This window comes from Anomaloglossus baeobatrachus, chromosome 5 (assembly GCF_048569485.1).
Source record: "Anomaloglossus baeobatrachus isolate aAnoBae1 chromosome 5, aAnoBae1.hap1, whole genome shotgun sequence".
Lineage (NCBI taxonomy): Eukaryota > Metazoa > Chordata > Amphibia > Anura > Aromobatidae > Anomaloglossus > Anomaloglossus baeobatrachus.
This window is the reverse complement of record NC_134357.1, coordinates 241,361,026-241,379,041: the sequence shown is the minus strand read 5'-3', so window position 1 is coordinate 241,379,041 and position 18,016 is coordinate 241,361,026. Positions and strand designations below refer to the sequence as shown.

Below are 18,016 nucleotides of genomic sequence, written 5' to 3'. Positions count from 1 at the left end.
GGGAGCTCTCATTGTACTGAGCTGTAGTTCCCTGTTATGGTCGGCAGGGAGAGCTCTCATTGTACTGAGCTGTAGTTCCCTGTTATGGTCGGCAGGAGGAGCTCTCATTGTACTGAGCTGTAGTTCTCTGTTATGGTCGGCAGGGGGAGCTCTCATTGTACTGAGCTGTAGTTCCCTGTTATGGTCGGCAGGGAGAGCTCTCATTGTACTGAGCTGTAGTTCCCTGTTATGGTCGGCAGGAGGAGCTCTCATTGTACTGAGCTGTAGTTCTCTGTTATGGTCGGCAGGGGGAGCTCTCATTGTACTGAGCTGTAGTTCCCTGTTATGGTCGGCAGGGAGAGCTCTCATTGTACTGAGCTGTAGTTCCCTGTTATGGTCGGCAGGAGGAGCTCTCATTGTACTGAGCTGTAGTTCTCTGTTATGGTCGGCAGGGGGAGCTCTCATTGTACTGAGCTGTAGTTCTCTGTTATGGTCGGCAGGGGGAGCTCTCATTATACTGAGCTGTAGTTCTCTGTTATGGTCGGCAGGGGGAGGTCTCATTATACTGAGCTGTAGTTCCCTGTTATGGTCGGCAGGGGGAGCTCTCATTGTACTGAGCTGTAGTTCTCTGTTATGGTCGGCAGGGAGAGCTCTCATTATACTGAGCTGTAGTTCCCTGTTATGGTCGGCAGGGGGAGCTCTCATTGTACTGAGCTGTAGTTCTCTGTTATGGTCGGCAGGGAGAGCTCTCATTATACTGAGCTGTAGTTCCCTGTTATGGTCGGCAGGCGGAGCTCTCATTATACTGAGCTGTAGTTCCCTGTTATGGTCGGCAGGGAGAGCTCTCATTGTACTGAGCTGTAGTTCTCTGTTATGGTCGGCAGGCGGAGCTCTCATTATACTGAGCTGTAGTTCCCTGTTATGGTCGGCAGGGAGAGCTCTCATTGTACTGAGCTGTAGTTCCCTGCTATGGTCGGCAGGGAGAGCTCTCATTATACTGAGCTGTAGTTCCCTGTTATGGTCGGCAGGCGGAGCTCTCATTATACTGAGCTGTAGTTCCCTGTTATGGTCGGCAGGAGGAGCTCTCATTGTACTGAGCTGTAGTTCTCTGTTATGGTCGGCAGGGGGAGCTCTCATTGTACTGAGCTGTAGTTCTCTGTTATGGTCGGCAGGGAGAGCTCTCATTGTACTGAGCTGTAGTTCCCTGTTATGGTCGGCAGGAGGAGCTCTCATTGTACTGAGCTGTAGTTCTCTGTTATGGTCGGCAGGGGGAGCTCTCATTGTACTGAGCTGTAGTTCTCTGTTATGGTCGGCAGGGGGAGCTCTCATTATACTGAGCTGTAGTTCTCTGTTATGGTCGGCAGGGGGAGGTCTCATTATACTGAGCTGTAGTTCCCTGTTATGGTCGGCAGGGGGAGCTCTCATTGTACTGAGCTGTAGTTCTCTGTTATGGTCGGCAGGGAGAGCTCTCATTGTACTGAGCTGTAGTTCTCTGTTATGGTCGGCAGGGGGAGCTCTCATTGTACTGAGCTGTAGTTCCCTGTTATGGTCGGCAGGGAGAGCTCTCATTGTACTGAGCTGTAGTTCCCTGTTATGGTCGGCAGGAGGAGCTCTCATTGTACTGAGCTGTAGTTCTCTGTTATGGTCGGCAGGGGGAGCTCTCATTGTACTGAGCTGTAGTTCCCTGTTATGGTCGGCAGGGAGAGCTCTCATTGTACTGAGCTGTAGTTCCCTGTTATGGTCGGCAGGAGGAGCTCTCATTGTACTGAGCTGTAGTTCTCTGTTATGGTCGGCAGGGGGAGCTCTCATTGTACTGAGCTGTAGTTCCCTGTTATGGTCGGCAGGGAGAGCTCTCATTGTACTGAGCTGTAGTTCCCTGTTATGGTCGGCAGGAGGAGCTCTCATTGTACTGAGCTGTAGTTCTCTGTTATGGTCGGCAGGGGGAGCTCTCATTGTACTGAGCTGTAGTTCTCTGTTATGGTCGGCAGGGGGAGCTCTCATTATACTGAGCTGTAGTTCTCTGTTATGGTCGGCAGGGGGAGGTCTCATTATACTGAGCTGTAGTTCCCTGTTATGGTCGGCAGGGGGAGCTCTCATTGTACTGAGCTGTAGTTCTCTGTTATGGTCGGCAGGGAGAGCTCTCATTATACTGAGCTGTAGTTCCCTGTTATGGTCGGCAGGCGGAGCTCTCATTATACTGAGCTGTAGTTCCCTGTTATGGTCGGCAGGGAGAGCTCTCATTGTACTGAGCTGTAGTTCTCTGTTATGGTCGGCAGGCGGAGCTCTCATTATACTGAGCTGTAGTTCCCTGTTATGGTCGGCAGGGAGAGCTCTCATTGTACTGAGCTGTAGTTCTCTGTTATGGTCGGCAGGGGGAGCTCTCATTGTACTGAGCTGTAGTTCTCTGTTATGGTCGGCAGGCGGAGCTCTCATTATACTGAGCTGTAGTTCCCTGTTATGGTCGGCAGGGAGAGCTCTCATTGTACTGAGCTGTAGTTCCCTGTTATGGTCGGCAGGGAGAGCTCTCATTGTACTGAGCTGTAGTTCACTGTTATGGTCGGCAGGGGGAGCTCTCATTGTACTGAGCTGTAGTTCCCTGTTATGGTCGGCAGGCGGAGCTCTCATTGTACTGAGCTGTAGTTCCCTGTTATGGTCGGCAGGGAGAGCTCTCATTGTACTGAGCTGTAGTTCTCTGTTATGGTCGGCAGGGGGAGCTCTCATTATACTGAGCTGTAGTTCCCTGTTATGGTCGGCAGGGAGAGCTCTCATTGTACTGAGCTGTAGTTCCCTGTTATGGTCGGCAGGGGGAGCTCTCATTATACTGAGCTGTAGTTCCCTGTTATGGTCGGCTGGGGGAGGTCTCATTGTACTGAGCTGTAGTTCTCTGTTATGGTCGGCAGGGGGAGCTCTCATAATATTGAGCTGCAGTATCCAGTTATGGTCGGCAGGGGGAGCTCTCATTGTACTGAGCTGTAGTTCTCTGTTATGGTCGGCAGGGGGAGCTCTCATTATACTGAGCTGTAGTTCCCTGTTATGGTCGGCAGGGGCAGCTCTCATTGTACTGAGTTGTTGTTCCCTGTTATGGTCGGCAGGGGGAGCTCTCATAATATTGAGCTGCAGTATCCAGTTGTGGTCGGCAGGGGGAGCTCTCATTATGCGGTGCCGTAGTTTTCTATAGGCGGAGCACTGTACCAAGCAGTTCCCTGTTGCAGTCGGCAGGGGTTATCTATGACCATTTAGCATTGCGGGATTTGGGTTGCGTCTAGAGTGCATGGGATTCTGGTACGTCCTCAAGGCAGCCCATACATTCTAGCCAGTTTACTAGTGCCTAGAGTCCCGTGCTTCCTGTACATGTGATCTAGCACATGACCTGACATAATCAAAGGTCCTTTCTACTAGACTGAGCATCTGCGCAGAAGGTAACTTCTAAATCCCGTCACGCCCACATCTAAGTGCACGTGTGATAGAAGCGGGGGTAGGACCTCCAGAATGGGGGGTTCTATCAGTATAGTGGACGGAGGAAACATCACTACACCCACTAACCAAGCCGGACACGCCCGAGGTCCTTCTAGCCACTGGACTTTAGCAACAACCATTTTGCCTTGCTTCCTGTGTGTTCTGGTCGGCTCGTGAAGCTCAGCTGAAGCACAGGTATCCTGCACACAGCTCACTACCAACACAACGCGACCAAATAGAGACCTGGCCGCCATACTCTTGTGTCTCTGCCTTAGTCTGTAGAACATCCTATGGATTCTGTGTGCCCTGATATTGTCAAGCGGGTAAGCTCCTCAGCTTCCTAGCAGGGACCTCTGGGGGGTCCGCAGAGGTGAGCTCCCTAGCAGGGACCTCTGGGGGGTCCGCAGAGGTGAGCTCCCTAGCAGGGACCTCTGGGGGGTCCGCAGAGGTGAGCTCCCTAGCAGGGACCTCTGGGGGGTCCGCAGAGGTGAGCTCCCTAGCAGGGACCTCTGGGGGGTCCGCAGAGGTGAGCTCCCTAGCAGGGACCTCTGGGGGGTCCGCAGAGGTGAGCTCCCTAGCAGGGACCTCTGGGGGGTCCGCAGAGGTGAGCTCCCTAGCTGGGACCTCTGGGGGGTCCGCAGAGGTGAGCTCCCTAGCTGGGACCTCTGGGGGGTCCGCAGTGCATGGTGTTGTGTGAGTGATGGGTTTACTATGGCAGCCATCTAAGTATTAATGCCATATACTATAAGGCTATGTGCGCACGTGTGCGTCTTGCATGCAGTTACGCTGCGATCTGCACCGTCCTTGCATCCCCAGCATAATCTATGAAGATTGTGCAGGAGACGTGCGCACGTGGCGTATTAGAACGCAGCGATTCGGCTGCTGCCCGAAGTGTGTGTTCTAAGAAGTGACATGTCACTTCTTTCGTGCGCTTTGCATGCTGTCTATTGGGAGAGGCAGTATGCAGAGCGCGGGAATTCTGCAGGCAACAGGCGCTTCAGAGCGGAGCTTTTCAGCTGCGCTCTGAAGCGGACCTTTTGTGTGCGGTGCAGAGCACACACGTGCGCACATAGCCTAATTCTATCGAATAATCAATCGCAAGTTTAAAAATATACTTGGAAACATACATTTGAATGATCCCTTTTTGCTTATTTTAAGGGAACCGTATCACCTAAAACATTAATATGGCTGTGTAGTCCTTTAACAGGTAAGCAAGTTTAATCAAAGTGTTGCTCCATTATTGAGAAATCACCTTTTGAAGCTGTCTGAAAGTGAATTGGGGCCTGATGATGCACTTACAGCTCCTCATACAGCGGTATTTTCTACCTAGTAGAACCCTTCACTGGATGACTGACAGGTCTTTGATCTAGTACACTGGCCACTGACCTGTGAATTAGCAGGGGAAGGGCTTCTCTGTAGAAAATACAGCGGAGGCTGAGGAGCTGTAAGTGCATCATCACAAGGTGGACACCAGTGCATCAGAAGCCATGCACAGTCTAACATGTCTCCATCTGCCTCATTAGGGTTAATGGTTTTGCCGTGGGTTTTGTTTGAATCACATTTTTGAGGGATTTACATAGAAACCCTAACATAAGTGCTCAGCACAGAACACAAGAATGTGATCCCAGCCTTATACCGAAAGTGATCCAAAAATGTTCTGTACCCCATAATGTTACCAATAAAACCCCTAACCGTGTCCCGCATAAACTCAGCCCCCACTCAGGTCCATTATCTTACTGGAAATATCGGGGGTCCCACATTTCTGGTAGAACAAAGACTCTGAAAAAGTGACCAGCTCCCACTTCCCAAAGAAAATCCAGTGCTGTCTGCACTCCCAAATCTAAATGCCCTCCTCCTGAGCCCCCTGTACCTAAACCGCAGTAAGCAACCATGTGTGTGGAAATATTGTAGTGGGGAGAGCGCACTTAATTTACAGAATGTTTTTCTCCAGAAACTAGGCACAATATATGGGGGAGCTGCAATATATGGGGGCACAATATATGGGCATTAAACTGGCCTATTTGTAATTCTCCAGAAAACGAGCGTGGCGTGGATACTACAAATAGTTACTGCTGCCATAAATAAATTGAGAGGTGTAATTTCTACAATGGTGTCACTTCTGGGGGTATTCTGCTCTTGTGGCTCTGCACATATCGACCGCAATCTATTTTAGCAAAACATGTGTTCTAAAAGCCAAATAGTGCTCCATCCCTCTCAGCACTGCTGTGTGGCCAAACAGGAGTTTCTGATGACACATAGGGCAGCACCACATTCGGAAGACATTGCACAATAAATTGTGGGGTCCAGATTCAGCTAAAAAAAAAAAAAATTACATTTTTACCACTAAAATGTTATAAAATTCTGTTAGACACCTGTAGGTTCAAAATACTTACTACCCCCCTAGATGAGTTCCTTATGCAGTATCGTTTCCAATATGAGGTCACTTGTGGGGTTTCTGCTGATCTGGCACCTCAGGGGCTCGGCTAATGGAGGCCACAATCTATTCCAAACTAAATCTGCATTCTAAATACCAAGTTGCGTTCCTTCCCATCTGATCCGTGCTATATACTCAAATAGTAGCGTAAAACCATATATGGGGTTTGATAAAAATTGCATTACAAATTGTCCTGTCTATTTTCTTTTATTACTCTTTTGTGTTAATTTAAATTTTGAAGCTAAAGTAAAATTTTAATGGAAAAACCCTATGATTTTAGTTTTCATGGCCCAATCTAATAAAATTCTGTGTAACTTGTGAGTTAAAAATACTCCTCACACCAGTTGATGAATTCATTGTAGGGTTTAGTTTGCCAAATGTGGTCATATGTGGGTGTTTCTACATTTTTGGCACCTCAAGGGCTCTACAATTGCAACATGTCCAAATTTGCGTTCCAAAAACCAACCAAAACTCTGAGCCCTACCATGTGTTCAAATGTGTATGGGGTATCACTGTGTTCAGGGAAAACTGTGTATCAAATTATGTACTCCGTTTTCTCCTATCACCATTGTAACAATTACTACTCTTGTGCTAAAATAGCATTTTTAACGGAAGAAACCGTAACCATCATTGTCACATCCACATTTTAAAAGCTTTTGTGAAGCACCTATGGGTTAAAAATGCTCAACACACCCCTACATAAATTGGGTCTGGTTTCCAAAATATGGTCACTTGTGGAGGTTTCTGCTGTTTTGGCACCTTAAGGGCCCTGCGAGTGTGACATGGTTCCCACAAGCTATATAAGCCAAATTTGCTTTCCAAAATTCCAACATTGCTCCTTCTGTTCCGAGAGGCATGTCCTACGTCATGCACACGAGCCTGCATTGAGCTCCTGCGCAGGCACACCACAATACTTTGATCTGCCCTGCGCAGGACCTCAATGCCGGCTATTGTGGATGATATAGGATGTGTCATGCACCGCAGCTTCAGAAGAAAGAGGACAAAGATGGCCGAAAGAGGAGGCACTGGTACCGGAGAACGGAGACACCCATCCGACCAGTTTGCACTGCACTGCACTGCACTGCCCCTTAGGTGAGTATTAAAGTAATTTTTATGTTCTACGCAGCGGCCTGGGCTCTTATATACAGCATGTTAGAATGCTGTATATAAGAGCCCACTGGTGGTGGCTGCAGCTTATAGGCTCCAAATCTGGTGACAGCTTCCCTTTTAAGGTCCAAATTGGCTCCTTCATTAAGGGGCTAAAGAGGTTCTCCAGTGAAAACAAGCCATCACCTATTTACAGGATAGGTTATATTTGCTGATCGGTGGGTGTCCCACTCCTGGGACCTCCACTAATAGGCATTTCTGGGAATTGTTGTCCCCAAAAGGTTTATCCTTGTTACCAAATAAAGTGACAGGTGTTGGACATTTGACGTTCCATTCATCCTTCATAGAGGTGATGATAAAAGCCGATAGCCCTGTAGAAAATGAATGGATCAGGGGGCGAGCATGTGCACTGCTGCTTCATTCTAACAGGGATAAAATCCCCCTTGATCTACCGATAGTTCAGGTCCTATTGGCCAAGCTCCCACCAATCAACAAGTGATCACATATTCTGTAGATAGGTGACAACTTGTTTTTACTGAACAACCCCTTTAATATTCAGTTTTTTCCACCCAATGACTGCAGTTAAAAAAAAAAACCAAACAAACAAACTTGATTTGCGGCTATATTACTATCCCTTCCAAAAAACATTAAATACATATAAATCACCAGATTATAAATAAAAACAAATAATGGTATGGTGAAATGCAACTCCTTCTGCAAAATCAACCACTTTAACCGGTTATTTTGATAGTAAAAGACAATGTGTCTCCCAGAAGGTGATGATGAAAATGTTTTACAATGCCTTTAAAGGCTGAATCTTGTTGGGGCAGAAAAGACCACTGTACACATTAGTCAACAGAGCTGTCTATTGTATATAGGTGGTCTTAGGCTATGTGTCCAAGTTGCTTTTTACCTGCTTTTTTGCTGCTTTTTCAACTGCAGCGTTTAATGCCAAAATGGATGTGTTCTGCTTTTCAAGCTTAGTCTATGGGAATTTGGGTTTCTAAACCCCACTATGCAGTTCAAAATGCAGCCTTTTTCAGGCAGAAATTTGGGCAAAAACTCTGCTTTGCAGTTCAAAACGCAAATGGCAAAAACAATTGACATGTGAATTGTTTTTGCCATTTGGGTTTTGCACTGCAAAGCTGAGTTTTTGTCCAAAGTTCTGCCACAAAAAGGCTGCAGTTTGAACTGCATAGTGCGGACAAGAAACCCAAATTCCCATAGACTTTGCTTGAAAAGCAGAACACAACCATTTTGGCATTAAACGCTGCAGTTGAAAAAGCAGCAAAAAAGCAGGTAAAAAGCAACGTGGACACATAGCCTTATAAACATTATTTTTCCCCCAGCAGAACGTGTTAGTGCAGAAAGTATGGGCCGCTATCCTTTTTTTCTGGAAGACAAGCCACTACCAGTAATGTCTGACTATGCTACTCCTGGGTCCTACTAAAAACACATGCTCTCTCAATGGGGCCAAACAATCTTGTATGGGTGAGATGGGAAAATTATCCATCCAAATTGCATGGGTAAAGAGGATGTTCCTGGCATAGCTTATTGTTCTAGGCTTTCTCTCAATGAGCCTCTTGGTAATGTGGATTAACCTTTCAGCACCCTGCTCAATAAATAATGATTGGATATGCTCAAAGATTTTCTTGTACAAAAAACAATATCTTTCTATAAAAAAGAAAAATGTGTAAGAAAAAATAGAGAATAAACCACAAACTCTGCTGTACCTGTGATGAAATGGCACACTGCCCCACATTTACCATTTACTCTTTATTGTAAATCTAGACCTTTCTGTAATTGAGTCTTGTCAACGTTCTCTGTCTCTAGACCTGCAGTGTCCTCCAATCTGTACGTTGTGTGTGAATCTGCTTATAAACCTCATCATTCCGTTTGATATCATTGATACAAATGATTTGTTGTGATTGATCCATTCTTCCCAGATTTATTCCAGATTTGGGCTGGAGGAGGAAGAGGTGCAGGTGATGAGATACTTTTGTCAGTTCAGCCCAAAATCTGAGAACTAACAATTTTTTTGTGAATGTTTGACCCACTGGTTCCCTTAGCGTTCAGTGACAGCGATGTGGACACCAGTAGCACCGATGTTCTCTATACTGTTCCTGCCAGCCTTTAATGAACACTTGTTCAGATTTACTAAGCTAAAAGAACTACGGTCTTAAATGTGCACAAAATGTTTAACCAAATTAAGGGTCAGGGTACGTTATAAAGTTCAAATAACTTACTAAATATTGAATTGATGCTTTTTGTTTTTACCCCAACAGATGTATTTAAAGCTGGAATCCCAACAGAATGGTATTCATCATCTTGCCTAACTACAAACAAGAACCTTAAAATACGCTAAAAAGTAGGATGCAAAGCTCTGAGGATGGCAACCAAGCAGTTCTCTTTATTTGAAGATGGCAGCGTCACAGAACCTGACATAGCTTTATTAGTAAATGATACAAGGCAATATTCATCTGAATTTATCAAGGAGGAACCAGGCTCATGTGATGGAAGTAATCCTACAAACACTGCTGATAATACAACTACAAATAATAAATGGCATTCCGAACCTGCTTGCATAAAAGAGGAACCTAACTCCTTTGATATCAAACATCTTGAGGACAATGCGATCTATACACCCGTAGATCATACAGAAGATACATCTAGTCATATCAAGGATGAACGCTCTGCTTATGACATAGGAAACTCTAATAATGCTGACAGTTGTAGCCCCAATGATTCCAGACAAGATCTGTCCCCTCATGTTAAGGAAGAATTGGACTCCTGTTATGATGGAAGTCTCGTAAACACTGACGTTCACAAACCTTCAGTACATGTAGACCCGGTTGAAATGAAAGAGAGGCCAGTCACACGTAATGGAAAAATTATAACTGACCCTGATATTTTTAAACCAATAGATCAGACCCAGGAATATTTACCAGCTAATATTAAGGAGGAATCTGATTTTAGTGAAGCTTCAAATACTCACATAAAAGAGGAACCGTGTTCCTCCACCGAAAAAAATACAACAGACCAAAATGTAATTGCGCTTGGGAATAGTACAATGTTATCACATTTTCCAAATGATGACGTCAAGCAGGACAGCCCGATTATTACTCTCAATAAAAGTAGCAGAGTCAGTGAAGACTATGAATTGATATGTGTAGAATGTGGAAGAAGTTTTAATGATATCACAACTCTGGGAAAACATCAGCGACATCATGCTAAGCAGAAGGTATTACACAATGATGAATCTGAATCAGAATCTGAAGACATCCAGCCTCTGAGCCAATATGAATGTCTACAGTGTGGTCAGTGTTTCCAAACAAACTGCCAGCTACTTGTCCATCAAAAAAGTCACACTGGAAAAAAATCAAAAAAGTCGTTTAAATGTAGTTTTTGTGGAAAGCAGTTCTCTTGGAAAGGAAAGTTAGTCCGGCATGAACGAACTCACACTGGTGAGAGGCCTTATGCCTGTATGGAGTGTGGCTTTCAGTTTGCTGAGAAAGGCAAGCTAATTCGGCATCAAAGAACTCACAAAGGTGAAAGATGCTTAGAGTGTGGAAAGTATTTTCCAGGTAATGCCCAACTAGCTGTACATCAACGAATTCACAGAGGAGAAGAACCTTATGAGTGTTCCGAGTGTGGCAAATGTTTTCAGAACAATAAACAACTAGTGGTGCATCAAAGAATACACACAGGTGAAAAGCCTTATGAGTGTACCCGGTGTGGAAAACGGTTTACTGAAAAAGGAAAACTAGTGAGACATGAAAGAACTCACACTGGTGAGCGGCCATTTGAATGTGCTGAATGTGGAAAATGTTTTGCAGAGAGTGGCAAGCTGTCCAGGCACCAACGAACTCACTTGAGCGAGAAACAATTTCGATGTTCTGAATGTGGTAAAGATTTGAGCAATAAGTTGTCCCTCATCGTCCATCAAAGACTACACACAGGTGAGAAGCCATATGTTTGTTTGCATTGTGGTAAATGCTACACGTACAATTCCTCTCTAACGAAACATCTGAACATCCACTCACAGAAGAATCAGTACACTTGTACTGAATGTGGTCGACATTTTAGCGAGAAACGGAATTTGGCAAAGCATCTTCGGACTCACACAGGAGAGAAGGAGTTTATATGTTTGGAATGTGGCAAAAAATACAGTAATAAGTCGTCATTAGTAGTTCATCAGAGGATTCATACTGGGGAGAAGCCATATGTGTGTTCACACTGTGGAAAATGTTATAGTGACAAGTCTTCTCTAGGTAAACATCAGCGACATCACAAGAAAGAAATCGTAGATTGACTTCTAAGCGAGGAGAGTTTAAGGTCAATTAAAACTGGTGAAGAGATACCAAGAATGCTTTACAACACAACAGCAGTCTCTTCTTTGAACCTGATCATTTGTTCTTATAGATTATTCAGCAGGGTCAGAAAATATTATTCAATGATATTGACAGTGGTGGAACTTTGATAACTATGTGCTATCTAATTTGGGTATTTTCAACTTCTAAAAATGCAAGCTTGGCACGCTATCTGTAGTCTATTCAAAATAATAGTGAAATAAAAATGAAAGTTGGACTGTAATAGAATAATTGAGGTTTGTGTGGATTTTTTTTTTATGAAGCAAATGTTTAAAAAAAAATTATTTTTTACATTATATCACAAGTACACCTTTCAATTTTTGTCAATATTTAATATATTTTCATGGTGCAAGACTATGATACTTTGAATCAATGTAAATTAGTCAATGTACAGCTTGTATAACAGTGTAAATTTGTGCCCTCTAAATATTGACACACAGCTATTAATGTCAAAACCACTGGCAACAAAAGTGAGTATACCCGTAAGTGAAAATGACCAAATTGTGCCCAATTAACAATTTTCCCTCCCTGCTGTCATGAGGCTCATTTAGTGTTACAAGGTCTCAAGTTTGAATAGGGAGCAAGTGTGTTTAAATTTGGTGTTACTGCTCACACTCTCTCTCCTACTGGTCACTGATCTAACCTGGCACTTTATGAAAAAAAAAATAAAAATGTTGTTTTACATAAAGATGGCGTAGGCTATAAAAAGATTGCCAACACTCTGAAAGTGAGCTGCAGCACAGTGGCCAAGACCATACAGTGGTTTTACAAGACAGGTTCCACTCAGAACAGGCCTCGCCATCGTCTACCAAAGACGTTGACTACATGTGCTGAGCGTCATATCCAGAGGTTGTCTTTTCAAAATAGATGTATAAGTTCTGCCAGCATTGCTGCAAAGGTTAAAGTGGTGTTGGGGGGGGTCAGCCTGTTAGCACTCAGACCATACACTACATCAAATTTGTCTGCATGGCTGTTGTCCCAGAAGGAAGCTTCTTGTAAAGATGATACACAAGAAAGCCCACAACAGTTTACTGTAGCATACTAAGGACATGGTTTCAGTAATCCATGCTCTGGTCTGATGAGACCAAGATAAACCTATTTGGTTCAAATGGTGTCAAATGTGTGTGGCAGCAACCAGGTGAGGAGTACAAAGACAAGTGTCTTGTCTACAGGCAAACATGGTGGTGGGAGTATCATGGTTTGGGGCTACATGAGTGCTTGAGAGCTGTCGGGAGCTACAGTTCATTGAGGGAACCATTTATGCCCACATGTACTGTGACATACTGAAGCAGAGCATGATCCTCTTCTTTCGTATTCCAACATGGTAACGACCCTAAACATTCTTGTAAAGGCCGCTTTACACGCAACAACATCGCTAACGAGATGTCGTTGGGGTCACGGAATTTGTGACGCACATCCGGCCTAGTTAGCGACGTTGTTGCCAGGGCTGTGGAGTCGGTAAGCCAAACCTTTGACTCTGACTCCTCAATTTCCCTTGTACCGACTCCGACTCCCACATATAGGAAGGAAAGAAGAAAATGTGATCAGGAGAAATAAATAAAAATAAGAATCAGGGATTTTTAATTAAGTTAATTTTTATTCATTATAAATATTTACCACAAGTGAATGTGAGATCAAACATATGCACCAATAACATAACGGAACCATATATATCAAAATATAAGTGTAACATACACTGTATTGCTAAACTGGACATTTCTTTTACCAAGGATTATATGTTAATTAATACAATGTAAAAAAGCACTATGCATCTAGGTCTGAACTCACTTATGAATGTAGTTTATGCAGAAAACCTCCAGGGGTCGCTGCTCTTTGGTCTCAATATGCTGGTGTATATACTTTAATGTATCACCAGATATACCTGCTCCTATAATTTAACGTGTCTATGCAAACGTTCTTATCATCACATAGAACAATAGAGATTAACTAACAACTGCCGATAGATACACAATGTTTTTAATGCATCAGGCATGGTTTAGAATGCATAATTAAATCCAGGTATTCAATTACCATTATAATGCAAAGCACACCAACCTCAATTACTATTGCAGTTTCTGTAGAAAACCACCAGGGGTCGCTGCTATTTAGGCTTAATACACTGGTGCATAGACCTTAATATATCATCAGATGTCACTGCTGCCATGATTTAACATATCTCTGCAATCGTTCTTATCAACACATTAAAACAATAGAGATAAGCTAGCAGGCACCGCTAGATACACAATGCTTCTAGTACATCAACCATGGTTTAAGATATGTAATTAGATCCAGATTGTGATTACCGTTATGGTGTAGACACCCGACACGTGTTTCGGTTTTTCGTTCTTCGTCAGGGGGCGTATCTAATCAACCAAAGCGGAGGCTTAAATACTGCCCGCCTCCAATCACCGTCCACTACCTTAGGTGACGCGCGCGTCGTCATGGCAACTTGCCGACGCGAGCCCAGCCACCGCGTCACCGATCATCTGACCTGGGGCATCACATGACCCGAGCACAGAGGACCGGTATAGATACAGCGGACTGAGCCGGCAGCCAATGACAGCCGCGCGTGCAAGTATCGGGTAATTGCTATAAAAAGTGCAAATTGTGCAGGTAACATATACAGTTAGGTCCAGAAATATTTGGACAGTGACACAATTTTCGCGAGTTGGGCTCTGCATGCCACCACATTGGATTTGAAATGAAACCTCTACAACAGAATTCAAGTGCAGATTGTAACATTGTAACTTTTAATTTGAAAGTTTGAACAAAAATATCTGATAGAAATTGTAGGAATTGTACACATTTCTTTACAAACACTCCACATTTTAGGAGGTCAAAAGTAATTGGACAAATAAACCAAACCCAAACAAATTATTTTTATTTTCAATATTTTGTTGCGAATCCTTTGGAGGCAATCACTGCCTTAAGTCTGGAACCCATGGACATCACCAAACGCTGGGTTTCCTCCTTCTTAATGCTTTGCCAGGCCTTTACCGCTGCAGCCTTCAGGTCTTGCTTGTTTGTGGGTCTTTCCGTCTTAAGTCTGGATTTGAGCAAGTGAAATGCATGCTCGATTGGGTTAAGATCTGGTGATTGACTTGGCCATTGCAGAATGTTCCACTTTTTTGCACTCATGAACTCCTGGGTAGCTTTGGCTGTATGCTTGGGGTCATTGTCCATCTGTACTATGAAGCGCCGTCCGATCAACTTTGCGGCATTTGGCTGAATCTGGGCTGAAAGTATATCCCTGTACACTTCAGAATTCATCCGGCTACTCTTGTCTGCTGTTATGTCATCAATAAACACAAGTGACCCAGTGCCATTGAAAGCCATGCATGCCCATGCCATCACGTTGCCTCCACCATGTTTTACAGAGGATGTGGTGTGCCTTGGATCATGTGCCGTTCCCTTTCTTCTCCAAACTTTTTTCTTCCCATCATTCTGGTACAGGTTGATCTTTGTCTCATCTGTCCATAGAATACTTTTCCAGAACTGAGCTGGCTTCCTGAGGTGTTTTTCAGCAAATTTAACTCTGGCCTGTCTATTTTTGGAACTGATGAATGGTTTGCATCTAGATGTGAACCCTTTGTATTTACTTTCATGGAGTCTTCTCTTTACTGTTGACTTAGAGACAGATACACCTACTTCACTGAGAGTGTTCTGGACTTCAGTTGATGTTGTGAACGGGTTCTTCTTCACCAAAGAAAGTATGCGGCGATCATCCACCACTGTTGTCATCCGTGGACGCCCAGGCCTTTTTGAGTTCCCAAGCTCACCAGTCAATTCCTTTTTTCTCAGAATGTACCCGACTATTGATTTTGCTACTCCAAGCATGTCTGCTATCTCTCTGATGGATTTTTTCTTTTTTTTCAGCCTCAGGATGTTCTGCTTCACCTCAATTGAGAGTTCCTTAGACCGCATGTTGTCTGGTCACAGCAACAGCTTCCAAATGCAAAACCACACACCTGTAATCAACCCCAGACCTTTTAACTACTTCATTGATTACAGGTTAACGAGGGAGACGCCTTCAGCGTTAATTGCAGCCCTTAGAGTCCCTTGTCCAATTACTTTTGGTCCCTTGAAAAAGAGGAGGCTATGCATTACAGAGCTATGATTCCTAAACCCTTTCTGCGATTTGGATGTGAAAACTCTCATATTGCAGCTGGGAGTGTGCACTTTCAGCCCATATTATATATATATATAATTGTATTTCTGAACATGTTTTTGTAAACAGCTAAAATAACAAAACTTTTGTCACTGTCCAAATATTTCTGGCCCTGACTGTACAGATATGTCGGTCCAGTAGGAAAGTAGTTGTATATTCAATTACTATTAGGTAATGCAGTATATATACATTTTTTCTCTCTTCGCCACAGCGAACTAATACCATGATAGCATAGCAGCACTATATATGTAAATACAAAGAATATTTATATCGCTGTATACCAGGGCCAAATATATGCATCATTCAAGAATATTATACACTCCGCATATATTGCTAATAGCAGATCACCGCATAAGGAAAATTACAGGGACATATATGACGATATGGCAATTTATCGTCATAAACAAAGATGGTACATGTGTACATCCAGACATATTGTATCATAAACCCAAATTGTCATACATTATAATTACATCACATATAACCACTATTGCCATAAAACGAAGTGAGTGTGGTCCCCCATCATCTCAACTCCCTAGATAGATACTGCTTAGCATTTCCAAATATCCATATAAGAGCGATGTTGTGCCACATTTTGAATGCACTCATGGAAAAATATATATGCTGTAAATCCATACATCTCCTCTTTAGGTGCTTAAGACCTCCCTCATGGACGGACATATCAACTAAAAATAAGAAGGGGTTAATTCGACAAAAAATAATTAACACCATCTAAGACAGATGTATACACGGCACAGATAAACATCCATAAAATCACAGGCCTAGCACCTGGCGACCATGCTCTCTATATCTACAGAAAAGACGCAAAACTAATATTTTCATTGAGGCCAGATGGATGCACAGTACCAAGTTTGTATATCCATCTGGCCTCAAGTTGGGCCAATCTCCTGCTAACCTCCCCACCTCTAATCCCCAGATCCAGTTGGTCAATTCCTTTAATCTTAAGTAGGGCACTCCTACAAGAGTGAAATTTGTAAAAGTGTCTTGGAAGGGTTTTTAGGCCATCAATATCAATCGCATTCTGCGCGGCCTCCCACATATATTGCTTATAGTTAAGTGAAAAATGTATTGTAGTACATTGTGAACATTAGACATTGAATCATTTTTATGATACAATAATCAAGATATTTAGATAGAACATAAAATATATTTTTTGGAATACAACTTTAGAACACAAAAAACTGTAATAAATTGCAAATATATATATATATATATATATATATATATATATATATATATATACCGTATTTTTCACTTTATAAGACGCACTTTTGTAGGGGGTGCGTCTTATAAGCCGAATATACGTGTGTGTGTGTGTGTGTGTGTATGTATATATATGTATGTGTGTGTATGTATGTATGTCTGTATATATGTATGTATGTATGTATGTATGTGTCACGAACAGCCGGGGAAGTCCCTCAGAAATCCGCAGCTGTTCGCTGATTTGTCACACACGACTACTCTCTAGCGCCCCCCTTGTCTGCAGGCCACTTTTGGTACTGCAGGACAGTGCATAAGATGGGGCTGCTGAGCTGATAATGCCAAATATTGGAGGTCTCACAGCAAGGGTAAATGTATATATCCCCGATTCCTGCTAATGGATTATTTATATACCTCGGTATCTTTAATGATAGCACTCCAATAATTCTAATTCTATGCAATACAATTACGCTGCCACCACCCAGACTTTCTACAGGTAGCTGGGGACCCGTTTCAGATAGCATAAGGCCCTTCGGGTTTTTGGATTCGTATATAAAGCATAAGGAAAGAAACTCTTAAATTTTTATATATTTAATCCGAAAATAGGCAGTGTTTAAAGAATATACAAGAATTTACAAAAGGGAACAATACACATTACGGCATAGACAGTTACATTAAAATAAAAGGTATAAAAGTGAAACTTACTAAGTTTGTGCCATAGAAGTGACGTCTGCTTAGGGAGTGGAGGGAACTCCAAGAGAAGAAGATGTTATAATCGGCCAGCATCAACCTTCATGATGCCCTCCAAAGTACTGACTGGCCCCCCAGAACGAAGCTGTTCCTATTATACATTAGGTAGCCCCCCTTTCTCTGTGACATCATTTTATGGTCTCTTGTGGGCTGTGCTCTGATGTTCACAAAGTTCCATAATTCTAGGGTTTTTCATATCTTTGCTCCTGGGTCACACAGGTGAAAGATATTAGCGTCATATTTAATATCTCGATTTTTCATTTACATTGATACCAAACACAATGCCTCTAGTACAATTTTACTGGTCAATACTAATTTTTCGTGATTCCGGCGATTCCCCAGTAGAACTAGACGGTGCGTTGGGCTCAGCACTCCACAGGGATTCTGGAAATATGTTTTTCATTTTTCTAGCATTAACACAGCACTTAAAACCTGTTTTGGAAGTTTTCCCGCCAATATAACAAAGAATTGTCTTTCTCTGAATCTTTTGGCTTTAGTTCTACCATCACCCAAAGTCATAAATACCTTAAG

General features: G+C 43.2%; 1 protein-coding gene across 4 annotated transcripts; it reads left to right on the top strand.

The window, feature by feature from the left end:
• Positions 1-3,277: 3,277 nt before the first annotated feature.
• Positions 3,278-11,576, top strand: LOC142311116 (uncharacterized). 4 transcript variants are annotated; one of them, XM_075349238.1, is made up of 3 exons: positions 3,407-3,630; positions 4,594-4,642; positions 9,262-11,576. In XM_075349238.1, exon 3 carries the CDS (start codon positions 9,366-9,368, stop codon positions 11,286-11,288), a length of 1,923 nt encoding a protein of 640 aa, XP_075205353.1. In that variant the 5' UTR covers positions 3,407-3,630; positions 4,594-4,642; positions 9,262-9,365; the 3' UTR covers positions 11,289-11,576. The 4 variants fall into 4 exon arrangements, with proteins under 4 accessions (XP_075205354.1, XP_075205353.1, XP_075205352.1 ...); XM_075349239.1 differs by lacking the exons at positions 3,407-3,630; positions 4,594-4,642 and adding an exon at positions 3,278-3,398; XM_075349237.1 differs by lacking the exon at positions 4,594-4,642.
• The last annotated feature ends 6,440 nt before the right edge of the window (positions 11,577-18,016 follow it).

Excerpts from the sequence above, each read along its gene's own strand:
- LOC142311116 (XM_075349239.1), top strand. The coding sequence starts at position 9,366 with ATGGCAACCAAGCAGTTCTCTTTATTTGAAGATGGCAGCGTCACAGAA.